This window comes from Xiphophorus hellerii, chromosome 16, assembly GCF_003331165.1.
Source record: "Xiphophorus hellerii strain 12219 chromosome 16, Xiphophorus_hellerii-4.1, whole genome shotgun sequence".
Taxonomy (NCBI): domain Eukaryota; kingdom Metazoa; phylum Chordata; class Actinopteri; order Cyprinodontiformes; family Poeciliidae; genus Xiphophorus; species Xiphophorus hellerii.
In genome coordinates this window covers 13,985,826-14,006,766 of record NC_045687.1, presented here as the reverse complement: position 1 = coordinate 14,006,766, position 20,941 = coordinate 13,985,826, and the positions used below count along the sequence as shown (strand labels likewise).

Sequence of the window (20,941 nt, the reverse complement as noted above, 5' to 3'; positions counted from 1 at the left end):
TCTGCTTTTACTCTGCCAGCAATCTGTTTTCCTCTCCTACAAAGTGCTCAAACTTTGTCATCTGTCTCTCTCTAACGTGCTTACTGGTCTCGATCATGGGGGACATCAAACGTGCCAGATGGTCACGCGCTGCTGACACGGGCGCGAGCCCCCGCCGCACACCCAGGTGTCTTCGGAGCTATGTTTTTTAGCTAATGACGGCTGGTGCCTGCATCTCAGCAAGCGCTGTTATTTCACCAGGGCTCGAGACACTGACGCAAATCGATAGGCAGCACGGCCCAGCGATAACGATCTCCGTTTCTCCTCTCCTCCCTGCATCCCTCCATTCGCCTCGTTGCTATGCCCTCCCCCTTCTCGCCGTAAACCCTCCCTCACATCTGCCTTGATCTTGCAGCTTCAATCTATCTCTCCCTAACCCTCCCACTCTTTTTCCTCCCTTGTCTCTGTGCCCTCAATCTCACATCCGTTCCCCCAATCCTCTCCTCTCCTTGTTGTTGTTCTGCATCTTTTCCTCCCCCAGCTGCCTTGATCTCGCAGCATCGCTCTGTCACTTTTGCCCTTCGTTGCCTCGCTCCAATCCTACGCCTGGCTTCATATCTTGCCACTTATCTCCCGTTGCTCCCTCCGTCTTTTTTTTTCACCCTCGCTTACTCTCATTTCATATTTTCCCTTCTCCCTCTCCATCACTGCACTGTTTCTCACCTATCCCCCCGCTGGTCTTCCATTTCTTCCCAATCTCCCCTCATGTGCTCTTTTCCTCTATATTTGGCCTCTAGTTCCTCAGTAATCCTACTCTCCCACATTTGATCATCTCCTTTCCTTGGCTGTTGGTTCACACTCTCCACTCTTCCCCTCATGTTGCTCTTTTATTTCAGTGACCCATCACTGATTTGGTGACTTGCCTGTGTTGGATAGCCTACAAATCCGAAATTGTTCATTTGGGGATTGACTTTTAATGGCTTATTTTACCAAGTTAGAATAACTTTACAGCAAACAACTGCTTAAACTTTTCAAAGCAAGTAGGATGCTCAAGTTTAAACATTATTTTTGTTGTTGTTGTTTTCAAATCCACACAGATATAGTTAACTGTCCTGAACTTCCTATAAATGTTATTCTTAACAATTTCAAAATGGGTTGAAAATGGGCCAGTTCCCAACTTCCAGAAGCATCATGTGGATTTCCTTTATCCGCTGCAAAACACAAGAATATATTTGTGTTTGTGTTCAAGTTTCATATAACTAGTTGTTGATTTGAGGTCACTAGTTTCATATAACTAGTTGTTGACCTTAAATCAACTAGTTGTTGATTTGAGCTCAGTACCCTCAGTGTGATGCTTAACAGTTGGTACTTGACTGCCTTAACTGTACTTCATTCAGTCAACCGTACCCAAGACATTGAGTTTGACTTTAAGAGCAACTGCAAATTTCAGTCGTGCCTGTTGGTTTTGGTTTTGGATCTGGGGTTTCTTTCTGAGTCCAAACTTTTACTGTCTTCACTGTGGATATTGAAACTGGTGTAGCGGCAGTTTCCAGATCACAGCTGGCTTTTCCCTTGCTGGTCTAAGCCAATTTCCTTTCTCTGGAGGGTGGTAGTTTGTGTCAGATGGTTGAAACAGGGGTGTTCCAACATCACAAAGATCCCAAAACACACATCAAAACTGATTTTGGGATGGCTATAGCATGCTGACATCAAGCTCCTGCAATGACCTCAAAGTCATTTTGATTTGAAAATTTTTGTTGAACTATTCTCATAGGATGGATCCATGTGAGTCGCATGGTCAAATAAATCATTTGAATTTCTCTCTTAGAAATTCAAAGTGATATTGTCTATATCAGTGCCTTATCATTTTTTATATCAAGAGTGGTCAAATATCCAGACAAAGCTGTGTTAAAAGCTGCAAAAAGTTTATAGTTGAGGTTCAACATGCCCAGATATATGTGGATAAATGTCTGTGTTTTGGATCTTGAGTCACGGGAAATATTGCAGAGGGGGACAATATTCCATAAAGCATTTCTAAATCAACATGTGTACAAATACAGACATAAACACATTGTTATCTGCATGCACACACACTCACAACCCATAAAAAAACAGCTGTTGGGCTTTATTGGGGTGGTCCAGGGAGAGATTGTGGTTTGCACTTTGGTTGCTGAAGCATCCTGTTCAGCAAAGTGATAGGCCCCTTAAGAATATATTTTTTTTTTTTTTAAAGTTAGATGCTGTGAAAAACTCTGGCTCCTCAAAACTGTTCTCATGCACACATTGTTAGGACTGTTAGGAAGGACTGGCAGTGCAAGACACCACAAGTCAACTCTGGTAGATATCGTCCACTAGATTCTCTGTCAAACAGATGTTGGCAACATCTGTTGGTGGTGTTGAAATTTTGAGTGCCAAAAGCTTGTTTTTGTTGCGGTTCGTAATTGGAGAAATATTTTCTGCTGAAGCCATTTTGTAAGTGCTTGCAGTTGTCTGCCAGTGGTTAGTGTTGTTGCTGTCAGATGATCACAAAACGGGAAGTAAAATAAAAGTTGCTTGGCCTTTAAATATTAAATATCACCTACACATTCACTCAGCAGACCGTAGTGTGATTTGAGCTTCTACTGGATGACAATATCCTCAACAAAGAACATTAACCATTAAACTTACTAAATAATCCCTGTCAGTTCTGAAAACTGGATGTTGGCGCTCAGAGTGATGTCTACCTCTTGTTCTCAACAGCTAATTGTGGTTTGCTCTCGCAGAAGATTTACTAAAAACTCCACAACAAGTCAGTAATGACTATCTGGATGCGATTGCCTTCAAGAAGTCGAGGTCCACATTAGGCTGGTTGCATGCAAAAGTAAAGAGTAAAGGAGACATTCTGATCAGATGTTTGACCCCCGCAACTGATTCCTTTCAATGCAGAGGATCAGTGACTCTTCTACAAGCTCCCACTATTTAATCTATCTGGAATATATCTCGAGAATCATCAACTGTGCCCTGACTAGCACGAAAGATCCCCTTTCCTATTTTTATACTCCGTTTTTATGTCCTTGCCACTGGTATTTTTAGCTGAATTTTAGAATAGCTGACTACCAATGAAGTTGTAGTTTTGGATATAAACATTTTTGTGAGGCTCAAACTCCTGGTTCACCAGTTAATGTTTAAGCCGGTTAATAAAGGTTTTCTATCATGCCTTACTTTCTTTTTTAAAAAGAAAAAAACAACAAATCCATCTCATTTTCAGACACAAAAGCAACAGCCACGATGGAGGACACCCATTACCAGCAGCTTGAGTTCAGTGCGCCAGACCAAAAAGAAGTCTGACCTCTCCCAATCCAATACAAGGTCACACACATGCACACCTCCAGTCAGACAAAGAGCATCTGCACATTTGCTTCAGGGCAAGGAATCACTGTGGAAGACAGAGGTCGTGGATAGGACAACCTGGAGGACAAAAAGAGAAGGGAAAAAAAGAGCAGACAGGAAGAGATAGAATGTGTGTTTTTATGCATGTCAGAACACCGACACAGAAGGAGTGACGCAGCGTCATCAATGAGAGGTACTGAAGTGGCACAAAGCGGGAGCAGGTGCAGATCAGTGTGTGCGTGATGTCTGGATGTGTGCCGGTGAATTTGTGAACACTTGTACATGTGTGAGAGCCGGGTACGTGCAAATGAGTTGAGGGATGAGCAGACATGGGAGGGGAACGCACTGTGGAGCCCAGCGGGGACGTCACACCAAACCTGCCCCAGCTCGGCTCCCTCTACCAGGGGGTGCAACGCTGCATCCCATTACCTGGAAAAAGACATTCGTGTGGCGTGTGTTTTGTGTGTGCATGAATGCATCGCTGGGAAATGGATCAATGTTGCATTTTCCAAAGAATCAGCTTGTATTCTAGTTCTGGATGTTGACGGGGACTGAGCAGACGCTGATTACTTTGCTTTGTCTTCAGTTGTCCAATCTTCCTTCTGCATCCTATTTCCTCTGCTCCAAAGTCTCCTTCACTGGATGATTCTGATTGAATACCAAGTAGGCTTGTGCCCCATTTTACAAGATCCCAACTGCCTCGCGTGTGTTTTGTGTGTATAAGAGAGAAGTAAACCATGTACACAAAATGAGAACGCGTGTGGGCATTAGTGAGGTTATTGACACGTCATAGAGACCACAGAGCATGTTTTTCATACTCTGGAGCAAGAAAGGTTACCTAGTGTCTAATATTCACAAATACCAGCATGGTCATGTCTGGGACAGATTACAGAATGCTTGCACACACATTTGTTGTCACCTGGCTTCAGAAAAACACAGATTCTCTTTCACAAAAACACAAAGATGCACAACAGGGAGTGAGCAATCAGTTTTCTTTCTTCTTATTCCCATCACATGCACAACCTGTGCCTATACCAGAGAAAAAAATGCCCTTTGCAGATGCCATGTGCTTGATTGTGCCTGCGTGCCTGTAATTCTCGATCGCTCATTCTTCTCTCCATCCCCGCCCCATCTCATCACTCTGTCACCATGTCAACAAAGACCAGGTTTAGTCCTTCAAAGGGCAACGCTCGACAGCTGCCGGATGGAGGTGACCGTGCCGAAAGACGGCGAGAGAGACGGAAAGAGAAAAACGGATTGTGGAGAAAAAAAAAGAGACAAATGATAGCTGTGTGGAGAACCAGAACAGAGGAGGGCCGAATGATTTTGGGTCAAGGCTATAGGAAAGGAAAAGAAGGAGAAGGGATACAGAAAAAATAGGTGAACAGGATTTTGTCCTTTCACAAATCACATGCTCATCTCCTGCCCATTGTGCAGCACCAAGCTGAAGTGCTTCTGTTTCTGGCTTTTGAAGAACCATGAAGTGATCTATCTTTCCATATAACCTTAGTTCTGATGGTCTGATGTCCAAGTGACTCAAATGACTCAATTATTTTTTTTAAAATGGAGGTAAAATGTGTGACTCGATGCTTTGCTTTTTTCCTACAACTTGAGCGGTCAAATGTTTTATGGTGGGGACAGCAATGGCTGTCACACAAAGGACAGCTGATTACATCAGGTGAGATGACGTAAGATGAAAAATAAGGAGAGGAAAATGTGAGGAGAAAGAGCAATCATTGCCATACGTTTAGGACAACATGAAACATCAAGGGGGTAAATTTACTCTGTAGTAAACATTTATTTTAGCACAACAACTAGATGTCATCAAAGACTAGATGGATTTAGAGAGGAGAAGATTCTAGGGCCCTTCATGAGCCTGGCCCGTTTTTTTAATTCTGTATGTATTTTCTTGGTTACTGCCCTCACTTCATCGCTCTCTTGGTGTGTGAATACCATGGAAACTGGACTCTTTTGTTGTTGTCTTAGCATGCTAAAAAAAGATGCACCTCTCCCAAAGGTCACTGGACATCACCTGAATGTGTCAGTCAAAGAAAGGCAAAGGAAAAGCAGAGATGCGACGTTCATAACAGAACCCCTAATGAATTAACGTTTTTGTCTTGTAATAACTGATTTAGAGAGAGATTGTTTCTATGTGCATCAAATCAGGCTCATTTGCGCATCCTTCTACGAGGTGTTGAAGATCTGCCGCTCCTTCTCCAAACTTTGTCGTTTTCTTCCAAACCTGCAGCTCTGTGTCTGTCTGTGCTCCTGTTGTCTTCTATTATACCGGCTTTGTGTATTTAAATAAACTGTGTGCAGTGCGCACGGTTGGTATTTTTGGTTTTGAGAATGTTTGTGCAGACATCTGTGTCTCCGATGTCGTCCTGCCTCTGTAACGGAAAAGCCAGCCATGTCTGTGGCTGTGGATGAGTCATCCCTAAACTCCAGAGAGGAGGAAAGACAACATTGCTCAGACATGCTCAGACACAAACCTCACATTAGCTGGTCTTCCTCACCGAATCAAAATGCTCTCCTGCATCAGGGCTTGTTGTTTTCCTCCCTCATCAGATTCACGGGAAGACAAATTATCATTAGAGGCTGTGAACGAAAATGTCCATATTTACATATGGTCAATCAAAAGAGTTGTTTGTTAAAAAGCCCGTGAATTTTGAAGGCTTAGTGCAATGGACTTTTAAACTGCAGTTGTTCTAACTTATCCTAGTTGCTAACTGTGCTGCAGTCCAGTTCGTAGACTGTAAGGGCGTAATGGGTACATAGCAGGCAATTTGGTTATAGGTTTTGTTTATAAGGTAAGGTTTGGTATAATTACGGGATAACCGTATCCCTGTATGACCGTATCCCGTATGACTGTGCCCACAGCCATTACGGGATAACTGTAATTATACCAATAACTACTAGCAGTTCATATGCAGCACGAACAAAATTTTTGTAAAGCTAAATGTTTGTGTGTTTGAAATAAACATGTTCTTATTTCAACTGATTTAGTCAACATGAAGCAAATTGAGAATCGTATTGGTGTAGGACAGAAATTCAATATAAATGTATATAAATCAAAAACTTGCTTCTTATCCTTTATTACAGTTTGTCACTAGGTAGCAGTGGATTTTATCTTGCATTTTGTGGTTCTGACATATTTAATGAGGTCACGCCTGATATCAAAGATTTGAATAAATACACAGTTTGCAAAAGTAGAACATAACATGTTTTTTTTTTCTCTAAAAGGTAAGATTATCACCATCAGTCTTGCATTAATTTGGCGTGGATTGTTTTGATGTGACACTTAACAAAATGCCATAAAAATATACATCCATTCGTGACATCTGTATTGTGATTTGCTTGTACAGATACTTGTGCCATGTTAGCTTTTACATAAATGAGATCAACTGAAGATTTGCGATAAAATTCACTAAGTAATGCAGCTTTGCCTTTCGCTGTTTTTGGTCACCAGATTCACAAACACACCTATCAGTTTCAGCGGACGCAGTAGTTTCCACCTATTTTTGCATTTGCTATAGTTCTGTGGCCAAAGACGAGACTCTGATTAAAAACACTTCAAGGAATGCCTTAAATCAGATATGTGCCCACTACATAAATGATCAAAACACTCTCACTCCACTGTTGCTGTTCTCCTTGGAAACTAAAAAATAGATGTGCATTTCTGGTTTATCCACCCATTTTGCATTATCTTGGTGTGGACTGCTTTAGGCCATGTCTTGCACATTTTCAGCCATGTCATTTAACAAAAAGCTATAAAACATTATACCTGCAAGTTATGACTGTGCCCATAATCGTTCTTCACCAGTACATCTACCCTGACACCCCTGTTTGCTGGTTAGTAAACAGGACTAAATGAAGATATAGGGAGGAATTTACAAAGAAATTAAATTGCATCACATTGCCTGTTTTGTACACGAATCTGCTTTATTTCTGTATCATATTCACGACTCAGATTGTAGAAGCAAACACACGTATGAAGCTCACCTGAGCATGTTTTTTCTTTCTCTTTTTTGGGGATTATCTCAATTAGTTTGGTGCAGATTTCCTTAGGTTGTAGTCAACTCATTTTCTGTCATGTCACTTAACAAAAAGCAATAAAAGAGGTGTTCTTGCAAATGACTACAATGCATTTGGGTTTGGTGATAATGCACCAATGTTAGTTTGTATTTAAAGAAGCACAAGCGAAGATTCTGGGAGAAATCCACCAGTCAATTTGGCTAGCTGCGTTTTGTACATGCTCTCTGGTTTATTGTTCCACCAGGGTCACAATGCAGATTGCAGACACTGGCAGAGTCCAGTAGATGCAGCAATTTTCCACTATTATCATTTTGCCTTTTTCATTGTGACTGAGGAAAGGGCAACTGTCTGAAAGTCAGTAAATTAAATAGAAATCTTAGTGATTTGTACTGATTTTAGGACAGATGTATATACCGTTACAGCCTTATTCCTTGAATATAAGGAAGAATAAGTGAGGATTCAAGAGGCAGGCCACAAAGCATTACAATTTGAACCACTTTGAACAATTTTGACTTGCTATTTTATTTCTGAATCAGATTTGCAATGCAAATTGCAAATATATGCAAATAGAAGCACAGCCATCAAGTCCAGGAAATGGAATAATTTTGTGTTTCCCTTTTTTTTTTTTTAAATACAAATACAAATTCTGTATCCTGTGGCCTCACGTCAGCATCCCTTTGCCTGTCTTTGGTGGCACGTCTCTGGCCCCCTCCATGTGTCTTCCAATAATCTATGTGACTGGCTGCTGGTGACCCTCTGTGACCTCCAGCTGAGTGTCATGACAACGGGACACTGACAAATGTCGGAGTAGATATTGGCTGCCTCAATCTCCTAAGCCTCTCTCCTGGGTAGGAAACCACCCACGCAGTCTGGCCTCGACACTGCAGAGGAGCGAGACACGGGGAGATGTTGCGTGTTTGCCATCCGGTCGGCCTGTCAGCCCGTCCGTTGCATTGAACCCGAGGTTATCGAATGAAAGGGCACGGGAGGTGCAGAGAGGAGAGGATGCAGAGAGGAGAGGATGCAGACAGGAAATAAGAAAAGGGAGCGTGATGTCTGAGGCATCTGAATGCTCTCTGTGTCGCGTTGCTGAAGTGTGTGTAATTGGGAAGGGGATTGCAGCGTGCTGATTGGAAGCAGCGGCGGGGCGGGTTTCTGCGTTATTTTGGAGCACGCTGCGTTAAGCCCAGTGTTAAAGCAAGATGTGTTAGGCACGAGGGCGTGCGCGTGTGAGGGTGCGCGTGGGGGTGTGTGTGTGTGTGCTAAAAGAGAGAAGTTAGAGAGCGTTTCGTGTCTGGTATATTTAAGTGTGTTGTCAGGTTGTTGAGGAGCATGCGAGCTGAGCTTTAGTGAACATGTGTGTCGCTGGGCCGTGTAGTTCCAGCGGTGGTGTGTGACTTTTTTTTTTTTAGCGAATACTTGTGATTGAATGTGCAAGCGTGCGTGCGTGTGCAATTCCTCCCAGGCCGCTCCACCTTCCCAGCAAACTGCCTCTGCATGCATAATTAACCAGGATGACTGGGGAGGTAAACACACAGAGAGACGTTCCATCCCTCCACTCTCTGTGTGCCTCCGCTTTGTGCATCCGCACATGTGTGTTTATTGGTGTCAGACAGACAGACGGACCAGGAGCAGGAAAGAGATTTGAAGCCAAAGTGCTTCAGAGCCAGATTTGATGGAACGAGTGAGCTGTCTCTCTCTCTCTTTCTCTTTCTGTCTCTCTCTGTCCCTTTGTGTGTGCATGTGTGTTGAGAAAGCAGATAAATCCCATCTCAAGCTGCCTCTGAAGATGATGTGATGAAAAAGAGGAAGAGAAAGGGGGGGGTACTGGAACCAGCCACAGTTCTGCGCATTATGAACCATTCAGCGGAACAATCAAATTCACCCCTCTTTCTATTCCTCCCGCTCCTGCTTTTCCTTCTCCCCATCCCTTCCTGGCAGTGTTTAACTTGGAGGCAGATTCATTTTAATGCTTCAAACGAATAGATCCTCCCCAGGTGTGATGAAGCACAAAACTGTTCAAATTATAATAGTAAGGCAGAAAGGGGAAAAGACGTTGGATGCAGCAGTGGTAATCAATGTTGGATCTTGTTTGTCTGTAGGGCTCAAGAATTTGTCTAATTGTCATTGTAGAAAGAACCATTTGCTGTCAAACTGGATGGAGAGCATTCAAAAACATACATTTTCAAGTCTCACCACAGATTACTTGGAATCACATCAGTTGGAATTAGGTCTTGACTTTGACTAAACCATTCTAACTCATACTTGCTTTCATCTATGGTATTTAATAGGAGCTATAGTTGAATGTTGTTTTCCTTTGCCCCGCTTCCAAGTCTTTTGAAACCAGTAACAGGTTTTTTCCTAGAATTGCCTTGTATTTAGTTCTATGCAATTTTCACTCAAGAAATTCTCACATGTTGGTGTTACTACAACTGTGGTCTGGTGACGTGAAGTTCTAGGTTTTCGAGGGGTTGTCATTTGAGGCATTTTATTTTATTTTTCTTTCCTTAGGCCTCCCCTGAGATGTTGTGTAGAAGGAAAACGGTGGCACTAGACATAATCTACAGCATTGCTCTCAAACTGCAATCCTTGAGGGCCAGAGTCCTGCAACTTTTACATGTGCCCCTTGTCCTACACGCTTGAATTAAATGGTGAAATTGCCTCACTAGCATGCAGTCGAGCCCTACAGAGCTCTGCTAATGAGTTCATATTGGAGCCAGGTGTGCTGAAGCAGAGACATCTAAAAGTTGCCGGTCTCTGGCCCTCGAGGAATGCAGTTTGAGGCCACTGACCTAGAGATAGCAGAGTAAATGGAGCTAAGTGTAAAAAGGATAGCACGTTTTTTTCTTATTTTTATGAGAAAAGAAAATTATACACACTTAACTGTGTTTGCCTATATGAAATGCTATTAAATAAGCTTTGTGGTTAAACTTTCAAAAAGTTCAATCACTCAATAAATTTTTAGCTGCTGTGTAACAAAGTGCGTCACAATGGGTAAAAGCAGATGGAATAACAAAAGAAAAACTGCTAGAAAATAAAATAAGCAAACATGCACAGAAAAGTTAAAACAGATAAATTAATCTAATAGTTTTAGGAGATGAGAAATTGAGGGAATGCAGCAGATTAGCCAGTTTCAAGGGATGTGAATGTGTTCGCAAAGCACTATAAACCCACCTTGTGTGTAATGTGGATGCAAGTGGATGTGTGGTATTTGCTGCAGTTTGTATTTCCCATGAGCTCAGGCTGTGAAGCCCACTCACTAAATCATGCATTCTCCTCTGTCCTCTACAGCCCCCCTTCTCCTTGTCTTCCTCATCAAACTTATCATTCTATCACTTCTTCCCTGCTGTTGCATCCCTTCACCGTCCGTCTCTTTAGTGGCTTGAAATTTCTCTCTCTTTCTTTCTCTCTCTCTCTCACCTTCTATTAGACCACCAACGCCATGTTGTCTTTTCCCCTCTCGTTGCCACCCCCATCTCTATCGGGAAGGTTGAAGACAAAATAGAAAGATGAGGAAGATGGAGAGATAGTGGAATGGGAATGGGAATTATCTTTCTTGTGCAGATATCACTTTGTTGAAAGATGCAAAATACGATCAGCTTGGAAAAGTAGAAGACAAGAATAGAGGGGGGAAAATGTGGGTGTATTGCTGGATGTCTGTAATATATAGATGTGTAGGCCTGCATGGAGATATAGAAAAAAAAACATATGCAAGTTTGCTTCTCCTTCAAACCTCCTCCTCTGTTCTAATGCAAGCCCTGAAGAATGGGCAGACAAATAAACAGGGAGGATTTGGTGATCTCAGCATGTGTGCTCCATCCTCTCTCCTCTCTGCTCCTCACTGAAGCGGAGACGTTGTGCATCCACAAATACGGCAATCGGTCGACACCATGGTGCCGCGCTTCTGTGCGGAAGATAACAGTGGAAAGGGAGGGAGGTGCCGAATGGAGGTGGAAGGGGGACGTGACGGGAATGTAGACGCCGCCATACACACACGCGGTGTGTGTTTGAGAAAAAGCAAGCGCGAAGTAAATCGATTCGAGGGAAGGTGTCTTTGGTTTCTTTGTTTTGTTTTATTGCAAGATGCAATCAAGCACAAAAAATATGATTACAGTGTCATGTCTTGTATGCCCAACCCCAGGAACTTTTTTTTTTTTTTTCATATTTTGTCATGTTACAACCGCAAAATGCTGTTCATTTTATTTGGATTTTATGTAATAGACCAATGTAAAGAAGTGCTATAATTATAAAGTCCAAGTAAACTCAAACATGTTTTCCAGTTCAATATAGAAAACATAAAAGTGAAGAGTAAGGTAATCAATCCCCCTCCTTTAAACTGATACACACACATAAATTCAGTGCAGTGTCTTAAAAGGTGATTAGTATATAGAAATTCTCTGTTATTTCATCTCAGTATAAATAGTTTAAACACATTTAGCTGTGTTTCTGCTTCAACACACCTGAGTCAAATAATCAGGTCATTAACAGGGCTCTGAAAAACTTGTCTGCATTCTAATGAAGTAATTCGGCTGTATTGGACCAGGGACACATCTTAAAGTGGCAGCCCTGGAGGACTGGAATTGAAGACCTCTGGTTTAGACCAAAACACATTCTTCTCTTAGACCTGACCCAGTTCAAGTTCAGACTCCAATCCAGTTGAGAATCATCGGTCACAACTGTGCTCTGCATCCATTCCGACTGAGGTTGAGTCATAAAACCGCCTGCTACAATTTTTAGATTTCACTTTTTTATTCCACATCAAATTAATCACATTATGTCCCGAAAAGCACAATAAAGTTTACGGTTGTAACTTGGAAAACATTCAAGGAGTGCGAAATCTATAGTAAAGCAGTCCACACTGAAACATGTTCAATGTGGAATGAGAGGGCTTACTCCAAAAACAAATAATTTGTATCTTTGCTGAACCCGCCTGCTGTTCTCAGCATGCTTGGTTTTGGAGAATCCCACGTCTTTTCCTTGATATTGTGTAAACAAGTATGCCCACACGCACGTCACCCCAGGTGGAACGCTATTGACCTGAGAGTAGGGGAGCAAGGATGGTAGGAAAACGGATATTAGGTCAATAAATGTGAGCATTTGTTTGTAGTATTTTTAAAAAGACGGACCAGAGCTTTTCTTAACAAGAAGTGCGCAAGTTTAAGATAGTCTATTGAACTCACACAAACATACACACAGAGTATTCATAGATGAATAATGTTGTTGTGTCTGGTGAGATGCTACACAGTCCCAGAGTGGATTGAGAGTGGGGACTAAAACTGACTCTCTCGGACACGCACATACACACCGCAACACACACACGCACTCTGATGCTCACTCTGATGCTCAGTGTCTCCTGGTGACTGTTTTGCTTTTATAGATCAGCAAAAGTCTCCACCTCCTCCCTGTTCATCTCTGTTCTGTATAAACACATTCACACACTTACGCACACCAGCACTCACACTCGCATGCAGGTGAAACTGTATAGTCCCAAAACGCAGTCACATACTGGAAGAAATGCAACTTACACTATCAACACAACCCCTCTGCTGGCGCATTTAGAGCATGCACACACACACAGTGTGTAAGTGACCACTTCTCCTGGGAGTGAACTAGAGTTTCTATCTGACCAGAAGGCAGAAAAGAGTAAGGGTCCCAGCTCAAAATTTCATAAACATCTGACCAGAAAATAACATAAAATTACTAAAGGGTTGGAAAAATTAAAGAAATTAAAATTAAAAAATGGCTTACTTATCAAGTAGTTCAAATACACTTGATAGATGTAAAGTTTACACAAATAATGGCACAGAACTATATGAGAATGAAAAATAATACCAAGGAATGCTTTAAAATCCAGGTTTTACATTGGTCAATCAAACCAGACCAATAAAACTGAACGTGTGTGCTTGGGAATGCATGCAACACATTATCTGCTTTGGATCTGAATGCCTGTGTGTCTGCATGCGTGTTTTTCTCAGAAAGAGAAATTATTTGTTACTTTAAGTGTCTCTTGAAATGTATACTCAAGTTCTCTTTAGACAAAGAAAAATGCTTATACCCTAGAACCTACCTTCATAATTTCTTGTCTTTTTTCTCTATTTTCTCTCCTTCTTCCCTCCATACCTTCAGACCCCTCTTCCCCTTCCTCCCGTTTCACCTCACCTCCCCCTCCCTGCTCAGCCTACAGACGGAGTGAGTTATGCAGTCCTTTCGTGAGCGCAACAGTGGTTACCACAGCAACCAACCCTGCTATCAGCAGGAGCCCCATGAATTATCTCGCCTGGAGACCTACCGGCAACACCCACATCATCCCCATCCGCAGCATCCACACCCAGGCCCTGGTCCACATCCAGGCCCTGGCCCTGGGCACAACAGGTCAGGCTATGAGGCTATGTCTAATGCAGCAAACGTGCCCACAGGTGGAGCAGCTGGAATTGGAGGACCCAAGGACTGTTACAGCCAACAAAACTATTCTGGGTACCCAGGAAGTACTGGAGGCAGTGGAAATGGAAATGGGAGCTCATCAGCCTCACAGGCAAAAAAATCCTTTAGAGGAAGCAAAGTTCCCCCACCAAACCCCAGTCAACACCTGCAGGGCCCTGGAGGCTATAGTAATCACATGGGCCCAGGAAATTATTCCACCCAGTATATGAGCGAGGGCCATCTCCAGCAGAAATGGGAGGACCCTGCACAGTTAGCACAGTATGAACAGGAGATGGTGGGGCGACTGGAGGCTGGTGCTTCCCCTGCACCTGGATCCTCCCAGTACATAGACTCAAACATGTTGGGGCACTCCCAAACCCCATGCCACCAGCCTTCTACCCCAAGTTATACAAGTCCACACCACCAGCCTCACCCTCCTAATCCTGCTCCCTCACCTCTCATGTATCCCCAAAGTCACCTACACTATCCTCAACCCTCCCCCTCTCCATCCCCATACATGGAAAAATGCAGTCCCATGCCCCATTGTTATAAAGGCTACAACATACCTCCAAATTCTCAGTATAGCAGACAGCTAAGTAGTCATAGCAGTTTGAAGCAGGGGACTTACAGGTCAACCCAGAACAGCTATGGATACCAGCAGTCAACACCCAGAGGTTATGAACAGCAGACATCTTTACAGGCAATGACCAACCCCCAAGAACCCCACCCTAAATACCAACACTATAGCCAACCCCAACAAAATTACTGTCTGTCAGAGCTCCCTGTCAGATCTCCAGAACAGTATTATCAGACTTGCAGCCCCTCCTCAAGCCATTCCCCTGCTCGCTCTGTCGGACGCTCACCCTCATACAGTTCCACCCCTTCACCACTGATGACTAATCCAGAATCATTCCAGTATGGCCAACCACCAATGACACCTGGGGCAGCCTCGTCGTCGTCATCCTCTTCAGCTGGTATGCAAGATCAAGCCAGCACAAACACCATGCTAATGCCCCCACGGTCCCACCCTTCACCCAACATATCCCACACAGCATCCCACAGCTACACTTCGGCGCCACAAGCGCCCACAATGAAAGAGCGCTTCTCGGAGAAGCTGTTATCAAACCCCAGCTTGTGGAGCCTGAACGCTCTCACCTCTCAGGTGGAGAATATCTCCAATAATGTTCAACAGCTCCTGCTTTCAGAAGCCCTGGTTGCAAACAAGAAGGGCAGCAAGCGCAGCAGTGGTGGGAGCAACAGCAGCACTGGAAGTGGGGCCTCCACCAAGAAAGGTGAAGAATACAAAAGCCCTCCATATCCAGACAGTGGTGGCAATGTGGGTGGGGCCCCCATGCATGAACCTTACTCTACCCCACAGCACCAACCATTGCCTATGGAACTCCATGAGGGTGGCTACTCCAGCAGTAGTGATGAACCATTGGACAGAGGTTTCTATTACTTTGGCCAGGGTAGAAGTCCAGCCCAGGCCCACAACAACACACAACTCAGCCTGGACACAGCCTCCTCTTGCTCCATTGCCTCTCCAGATGATATGTCTACTAGGTCTGGGGACTCGGGGTTGCACAACCTTACCCCTGATCCTATAAGATGCACGGCAGGACAAGGAGGAGATGGCATGAATACCCCAGCGAAGAGCATTGGTGATGAGAGATCTCCAACAAGCATTACAATACCAAGTCCTATGAAACAAGAAAGTGATTCCCCATCAGACACACAACACATCAATCAGCCTGTAAAAGAAAACTTTGAAGAGTCAGCTTGGACTGAAAAACCTGCTGGAAAAGAAGAGGAAGCAATGGAAAAAACTCTTGATTTTATAAGTAATTCAGACTCAAGCAACCCTACAGAGAAGCAAGGGAAATGGACTGATGAGGAAAAATGCCCAAATTTCTACAGCAAAATAAACACGAACATGGCAGAAAAAGGCTATTGCTATGAAGACACAATGTACCAAGAGGTCCAGAGCAAATATGACTCAGATGCAAGAGATTCCGTTGAACAGTCCCCAGCTGATCTCTCTGATTCCAGTAACAAAGATCACTTTAGTCAAGAGATGAAGTCAGGGATATTCAAATCTGAATCTCCAACTGCATCTGAGAGTTCTGTGAAAACATTGCCATTCATTTCAAGAGGAGACCTTGAGCAGGATCCATATTCCACAGAGAAAGATGACAGTTCAGCAAATGCCTCTCCAACCCCACAAACTGAAGTCCTGGAAGAGTCTAGCTGTGACAAGAAGGAGAGCAGAACTCAGGAGAATGACGAAGACGTAGTAGGAGATAGGGAAGAGGATGAGATAAATGAAGATGAGAAAGAAGAAATTGAAAAAAGTTCTCTTTCACAGCTTTTGTCTAAAGAAGTTAGGGAGGAAGCAGAGGAGGAGGAGAAAGAAAGTCAGTCATTAACTGAAGAGCACACAAATGACAAAGACATCCAAATGAGTCCCTCTGAAGATCTCTGCAGCAGAACAGAAATCCACAATTTAGCTCTTAACACTGACAATGATTTTGCAGGGGGACCCGGTCATCTTAATGCAGCAGCAGCAACGACAGCAACAGATGTTTCAACAAGGGAGTCAGCCATTGGCGACACAGCACCTCAGCCACAGTCCGCTATGCCAGTCTTCTCTGCTCTCAATGATAAGGCAGCTCCTCCTGCTCAGGCTAGAGATCATATTGATCACAGCGATGCTAAGGTTCTGGAGCCAGACTCTCCTCAGCTGCCAGGGAAGTCAATACTTCCCTCTGCCCCTTCCTGGGCTGACACTCCACCATCTCCTCAAAAAGGGGATGATGATATAGAACCAGGCATAAGTTGTTCCAGTGCTGTGACACCACTAGCTAAACCAGAGCCTATGGTTCCATCTGCTCAGCCAAGGACATATGGGCGTAAGCATGTTAGGGGTAGAAGGAGAATCATACATTCAGGTGTGGCATTAAGGCGACAACTGAGCTTGAAGAAGGAGGAAGAAAAAGAGGACAAAGAAACAAATTCCTCTCAGCAAAAATCGAGCATGGCTCCAAGCAAGACTGTTTTATTCTCAGATCAAACTAACCTTGCTCATCAGGATTCTATGGTGAGCCAGACTCCTAAAATGCTGACAGATGGTTTTCAATCCAGAATGTGCACTCGCTCTTTTAATGCACCAGATATGCAAACAAAAGTTGAACCTAATGTGAAGAGAAAACCAGGCCCAAAACCTGGATCTAAGCCAGGGTCAAAACCCAGTGCAAAACCAGGGCCTAAGCCAGGTGCTAAGCCTGGTCTAAAGTCAGGTCCCAAACCTGGACCAAAACCTGGGAAAAAGACAGGACAAAAGCCTGCATCACATGAATCAGAAGTGCCACTGAAAATTGATACTGTTGTAAGGCAAAAACCAGGGCCAAAACCAGGTTCAAAATCTGGACCAAAACCAGCCCTAAGACCAAGTCTAAAACCTGGATTCAAGCCTGCTGAGGTTTTGCCTCCTACTGAGGCTGTTCCCATCAAAGCTCCAGTTGGTCGCCCCAGGGGCTCAATTTCAAAATCAAAATTAATGGACCGGGAAGATCCAAGACAACAAGTCCCAGAAATGCAAAGCAGGACCAGGAAAGCTCTAAAACATGCAACACTGCAATATAACCAAGACGGAAGATCTCCTACAGAGGAAAAGCGATCTCTCCCAGAAATAAAGGTACAAGAAAGGGAAAACAACAATATGGTCTTAAGATCCAGAAAAGTCTCACAGGATAAGCTAACAAAAGAAAAGGAAAAGGGAGGGGAAGATATTCAAACTTCAACACCAACAGAAAATAAAATCAGCGATATCTCTCTAAAAGTTAAAGAGGTCATAGTTGTAAAAAAACTGCTAACTCCAAATCCTGATGCCATGATAACAACAAATGTTTCCCTACACTCACCTGTACCACTTGCAAAGCCAGCCCTCTCTGAAGAATCTAAAGAAAAGTCATTATCAATACTAAAGCGCACATCTAGCCCAGACATTTCCACACCACCTGTAAAAAAGAAGAGAGGTCCAAAGCCCAAACTAAGAAACTTACCATCTCAGTCAGTCCTGTTTGAAGAGATTCTACCAGTACGCAAAGAGAAAAGTGTCCGAGGCCCCAGAAGAAAGCGAGGACCACCCAGGAAAGCTTCTCTTGTCAGTGCCTCAACAAAAGATGCTCCTCCTAACAGCAGTGGATCTACCAACAGTGACATGCCTGTGGTGCCTCCTCAGTGCCCCACCAAAACAAAAGTTCTCCCCCCACGCAAAGGCAGAGGGCAGAAATATGAGGCAATGGTACAGAAGATTACATCTCCCAGCTCAAAAAAACACTTCCCAGCTACTCAACAAGACAGTAGTCTAAGTGAGGATTTTACGTCGAAGGCTTTTTCTGAATTTGTCTTTAAGGAAGGTGAGGCTTTTATTCAAATAAATAACACAGAGACACTAGAGTTTACAAAGGAGGAAATGAAAGAGCAAGGAGAAGCAACGACAATGGAAGATGTATCACAACAAGGTGGCAAGCATGAGTTAAGTCAAGAGGAATCAGCAAAAGATATAGTGAGACCATTAGCGGAAGAAGAGGTTACAAATAAGAATTATGGAAGACAAGAAAAAGGTAAAGTAGAAACCAAGATGGAGGTTGCTGACAATAAGGCTTCGTCTTCAACAGAGACATCATTAGAAGTTGGAACTCTAGACGAGAGGACACTACAGACTTCCAAGAGTGATGCCACAAAGTCTGTCCGAACGAAGAGAAAGAGATGGGCCATGGTGGAAAGTACAGATGCATCAGTGGTAGCTTTGGAAGCAGACAGCCTCATTATTACAACACCAAGACTTGCTAAACAGAGAGCTATTAAGAACAACCATGAAATGCACCTTAAACAGAGGAGGAAGAAGAGAAAGGGCGAAGCCAATTTAGAGGAAACTGAGACACTAGATGAGCTCAACACAACAGAAACGCCAGAACCTGTGGAAAGAATAGAGGAAAAAGTCACCACCACAAAGTCCACAGAACCTCTACCAACTAGCGGGGATAAATTCACAGAAACCCCCCAAGCCATCTCTGTAGAACTTATTCAAAAACCTCGAAGAGGCCGAAAACCATCCGCAAACCCAACTAAACAAAGAAGAAGCCAAGCCTCAATGGAGCATGCTCCTGGGAAGCCAGTGAAGATCCACAAAAAACCTGGGCCAAAACCTGGAATGAAAGATGCCATTGAGGTAATTGAGGCAGTTGTAAGGGCAGCCGGATGTGAGCAGGACCAAAAAGAGGAAAGAGCAAAAGAAGAAAGAGAAAAAAGAGAACGAGAGAATATAGAAAGTGAAGAGACTAGTATTGTGGGTCCTGTGGTGACCGTTACAGAAAAGCAGATGGAGTTCATTTCTGTGAAAAGAATCAGAAGGAGACCAATCAACAGGAATTCCAAACTATCTTTTTGTCCTTATGTACGTATCAATAACTCTAGAGACTTTTCTTCTTGGTGTGCCATAGTCAACAAGCCTGAAGACGCTGTTGTATTTCAGAGACGGAGAAAAAAGGGCATACTTAGAATGAGGAATCCTTTCACAGTGGCTAAAGTAGTGCCACATACTGCTGCCATGCAACTAGGACCATTGGTAAACACAAATCTATCTGAAATGCGTCTTATGTGTTGCTTGTGTGGGAAACCACCAAACTACAAAGACCTGGGTGATTTGTGTGGACCATACTACACAGAAGATAGTATTCCACGGAAAATGTTGACTATCACACATACGCAACTCTTCAGGGAAGATGGCAGCAAGACCCACGGGAATGACAGTAACAGCAGTGAAGAACCAGGAACGTCCTCAAAGACTGAAGATAGAGTGAACTCAGAAAAGGAGGGAAATACAGAAGCTACCACTGAAGAGGCTGGAAACAGCAGGCACCATCACCGGCACTACAGACGGCTACTGAGACCGGAAAGACCGTGTCAGGAAGGTGGTCCGAGAAGAGTTACCCTCAGACAGAGATTCAGGAGAATGAAGCAGCTCCAGAATCTCTGCACGGCCACTTCAAAAGACCAAGAGGGCAATGAAAGCATGTTCCAAAAGCTACAAATGGAGGCAGTGGCCAAGGAGCACTGGGCTCATGAAAACTGTACCATCTGGACCAAGGGGATAATTATGGTAGCTGGAAGGCTATATGGACTAAAGGAAGCTGCCAACAAGTCAGCTCAAACGGTATGTTAACAATCATAAAGAGGCTCAATATACGGTCAAGACAATCCTTCTTTGTGTGTTATTTATTTTAGAATGGTGCTTTACTGGTTTTGTTCTCTGTCTGATGAACCCCAGAGCTGTCACAAGTGCCAGATTTCGGGAGCGTCTCTCAGCTGCTGTTGGAGAGGCTGCTCTTATAAGTACCACTACATCTGCGCCAAAGAGATAGGTAAGGAACTACGGTAGGAAACAATACCAGAGAATTGGACTGAAATTAAAACAAAAGAAGCCCATGTGGACAGATGAAAGTGAGGTCAAGCATGAGTTAAAATAAAAAAGAGTGAAAACTTAAACGGTGAGTCAAGAGAAGATGATGTGGGTAAACCGAGAGGGAAAATACATAGAGTAGTAGCAATATTGAATGCAAAACGATACGTCTGAGAGCTCAGAGGGAGAGAAAACCTAAAAGAGAGCTTTGATTAAAGAGAGTGATGAAAGTGTGAGTATGAAAGACAGAGAAGGGAACGAGACAGGGGTAATGGGGGGTGGGGTGGGGGGTTCTATGTGTGCATTATTGACCGCAACCCCTGTGGCTCCATCCATCCACGTGGCTGTCGGGGCTCTAAATGTGGGTGTGTGAACCTCTACTGACGTGTGCAATGCTTGCTTAAATAAAACAATAAAACATAAATTGTTCATCTCAGGAGCATGTTACGAATATGTACGTCCCCTCAGCTCACCCATTTGTGTGTTCCTGTTTGCTGTTGCTGTTGGAAGTGTCAGCATGTGTGTGACATGGCTTACCCTTGTGAAACTTCATGCCAGAGAGGTACAGTGTGAGGATTAGAAGGCCTGCCACGTCTGCAGAGCCACCAGAGGGAGCGGAGTGAGGCCCTTTTTAATCCTGCTGAGTGCACCAGCCATATCTGCCTGCCCGCTCTG

General features: G+C 43.7%; 1 protein-coding gene across 2 annotated transcripts in view; it reads left to right on the top strand.

Moving 5' to 3' along the window:
- rai1 (retinoic acid induced 1) overlaps positions 1–20,941 on the top strand; it is a 61,999-nt gene that overhangs the window by 37,478 nt on the left and 3,580 nt on the right. For both annotated transcript variants that reach the window (XM_032586353.1, XM_032586354.1), the window contains exons 2-3: positions 13,510–20,020; positions 20,135–20,228. In XM_032586353.1, coding sequence (XP_032442244.1) covers positions 13,580–20,020; positions 20,135–20,228 — 6,535 coding nt within the window. In that variant the 5' untranslated portion in view covers positions 13,510–13,579. The remainder of the gene's footprint in view (positions 1–13,509; positions 20,021–20,134; positions 20,229–20,941) is intronic.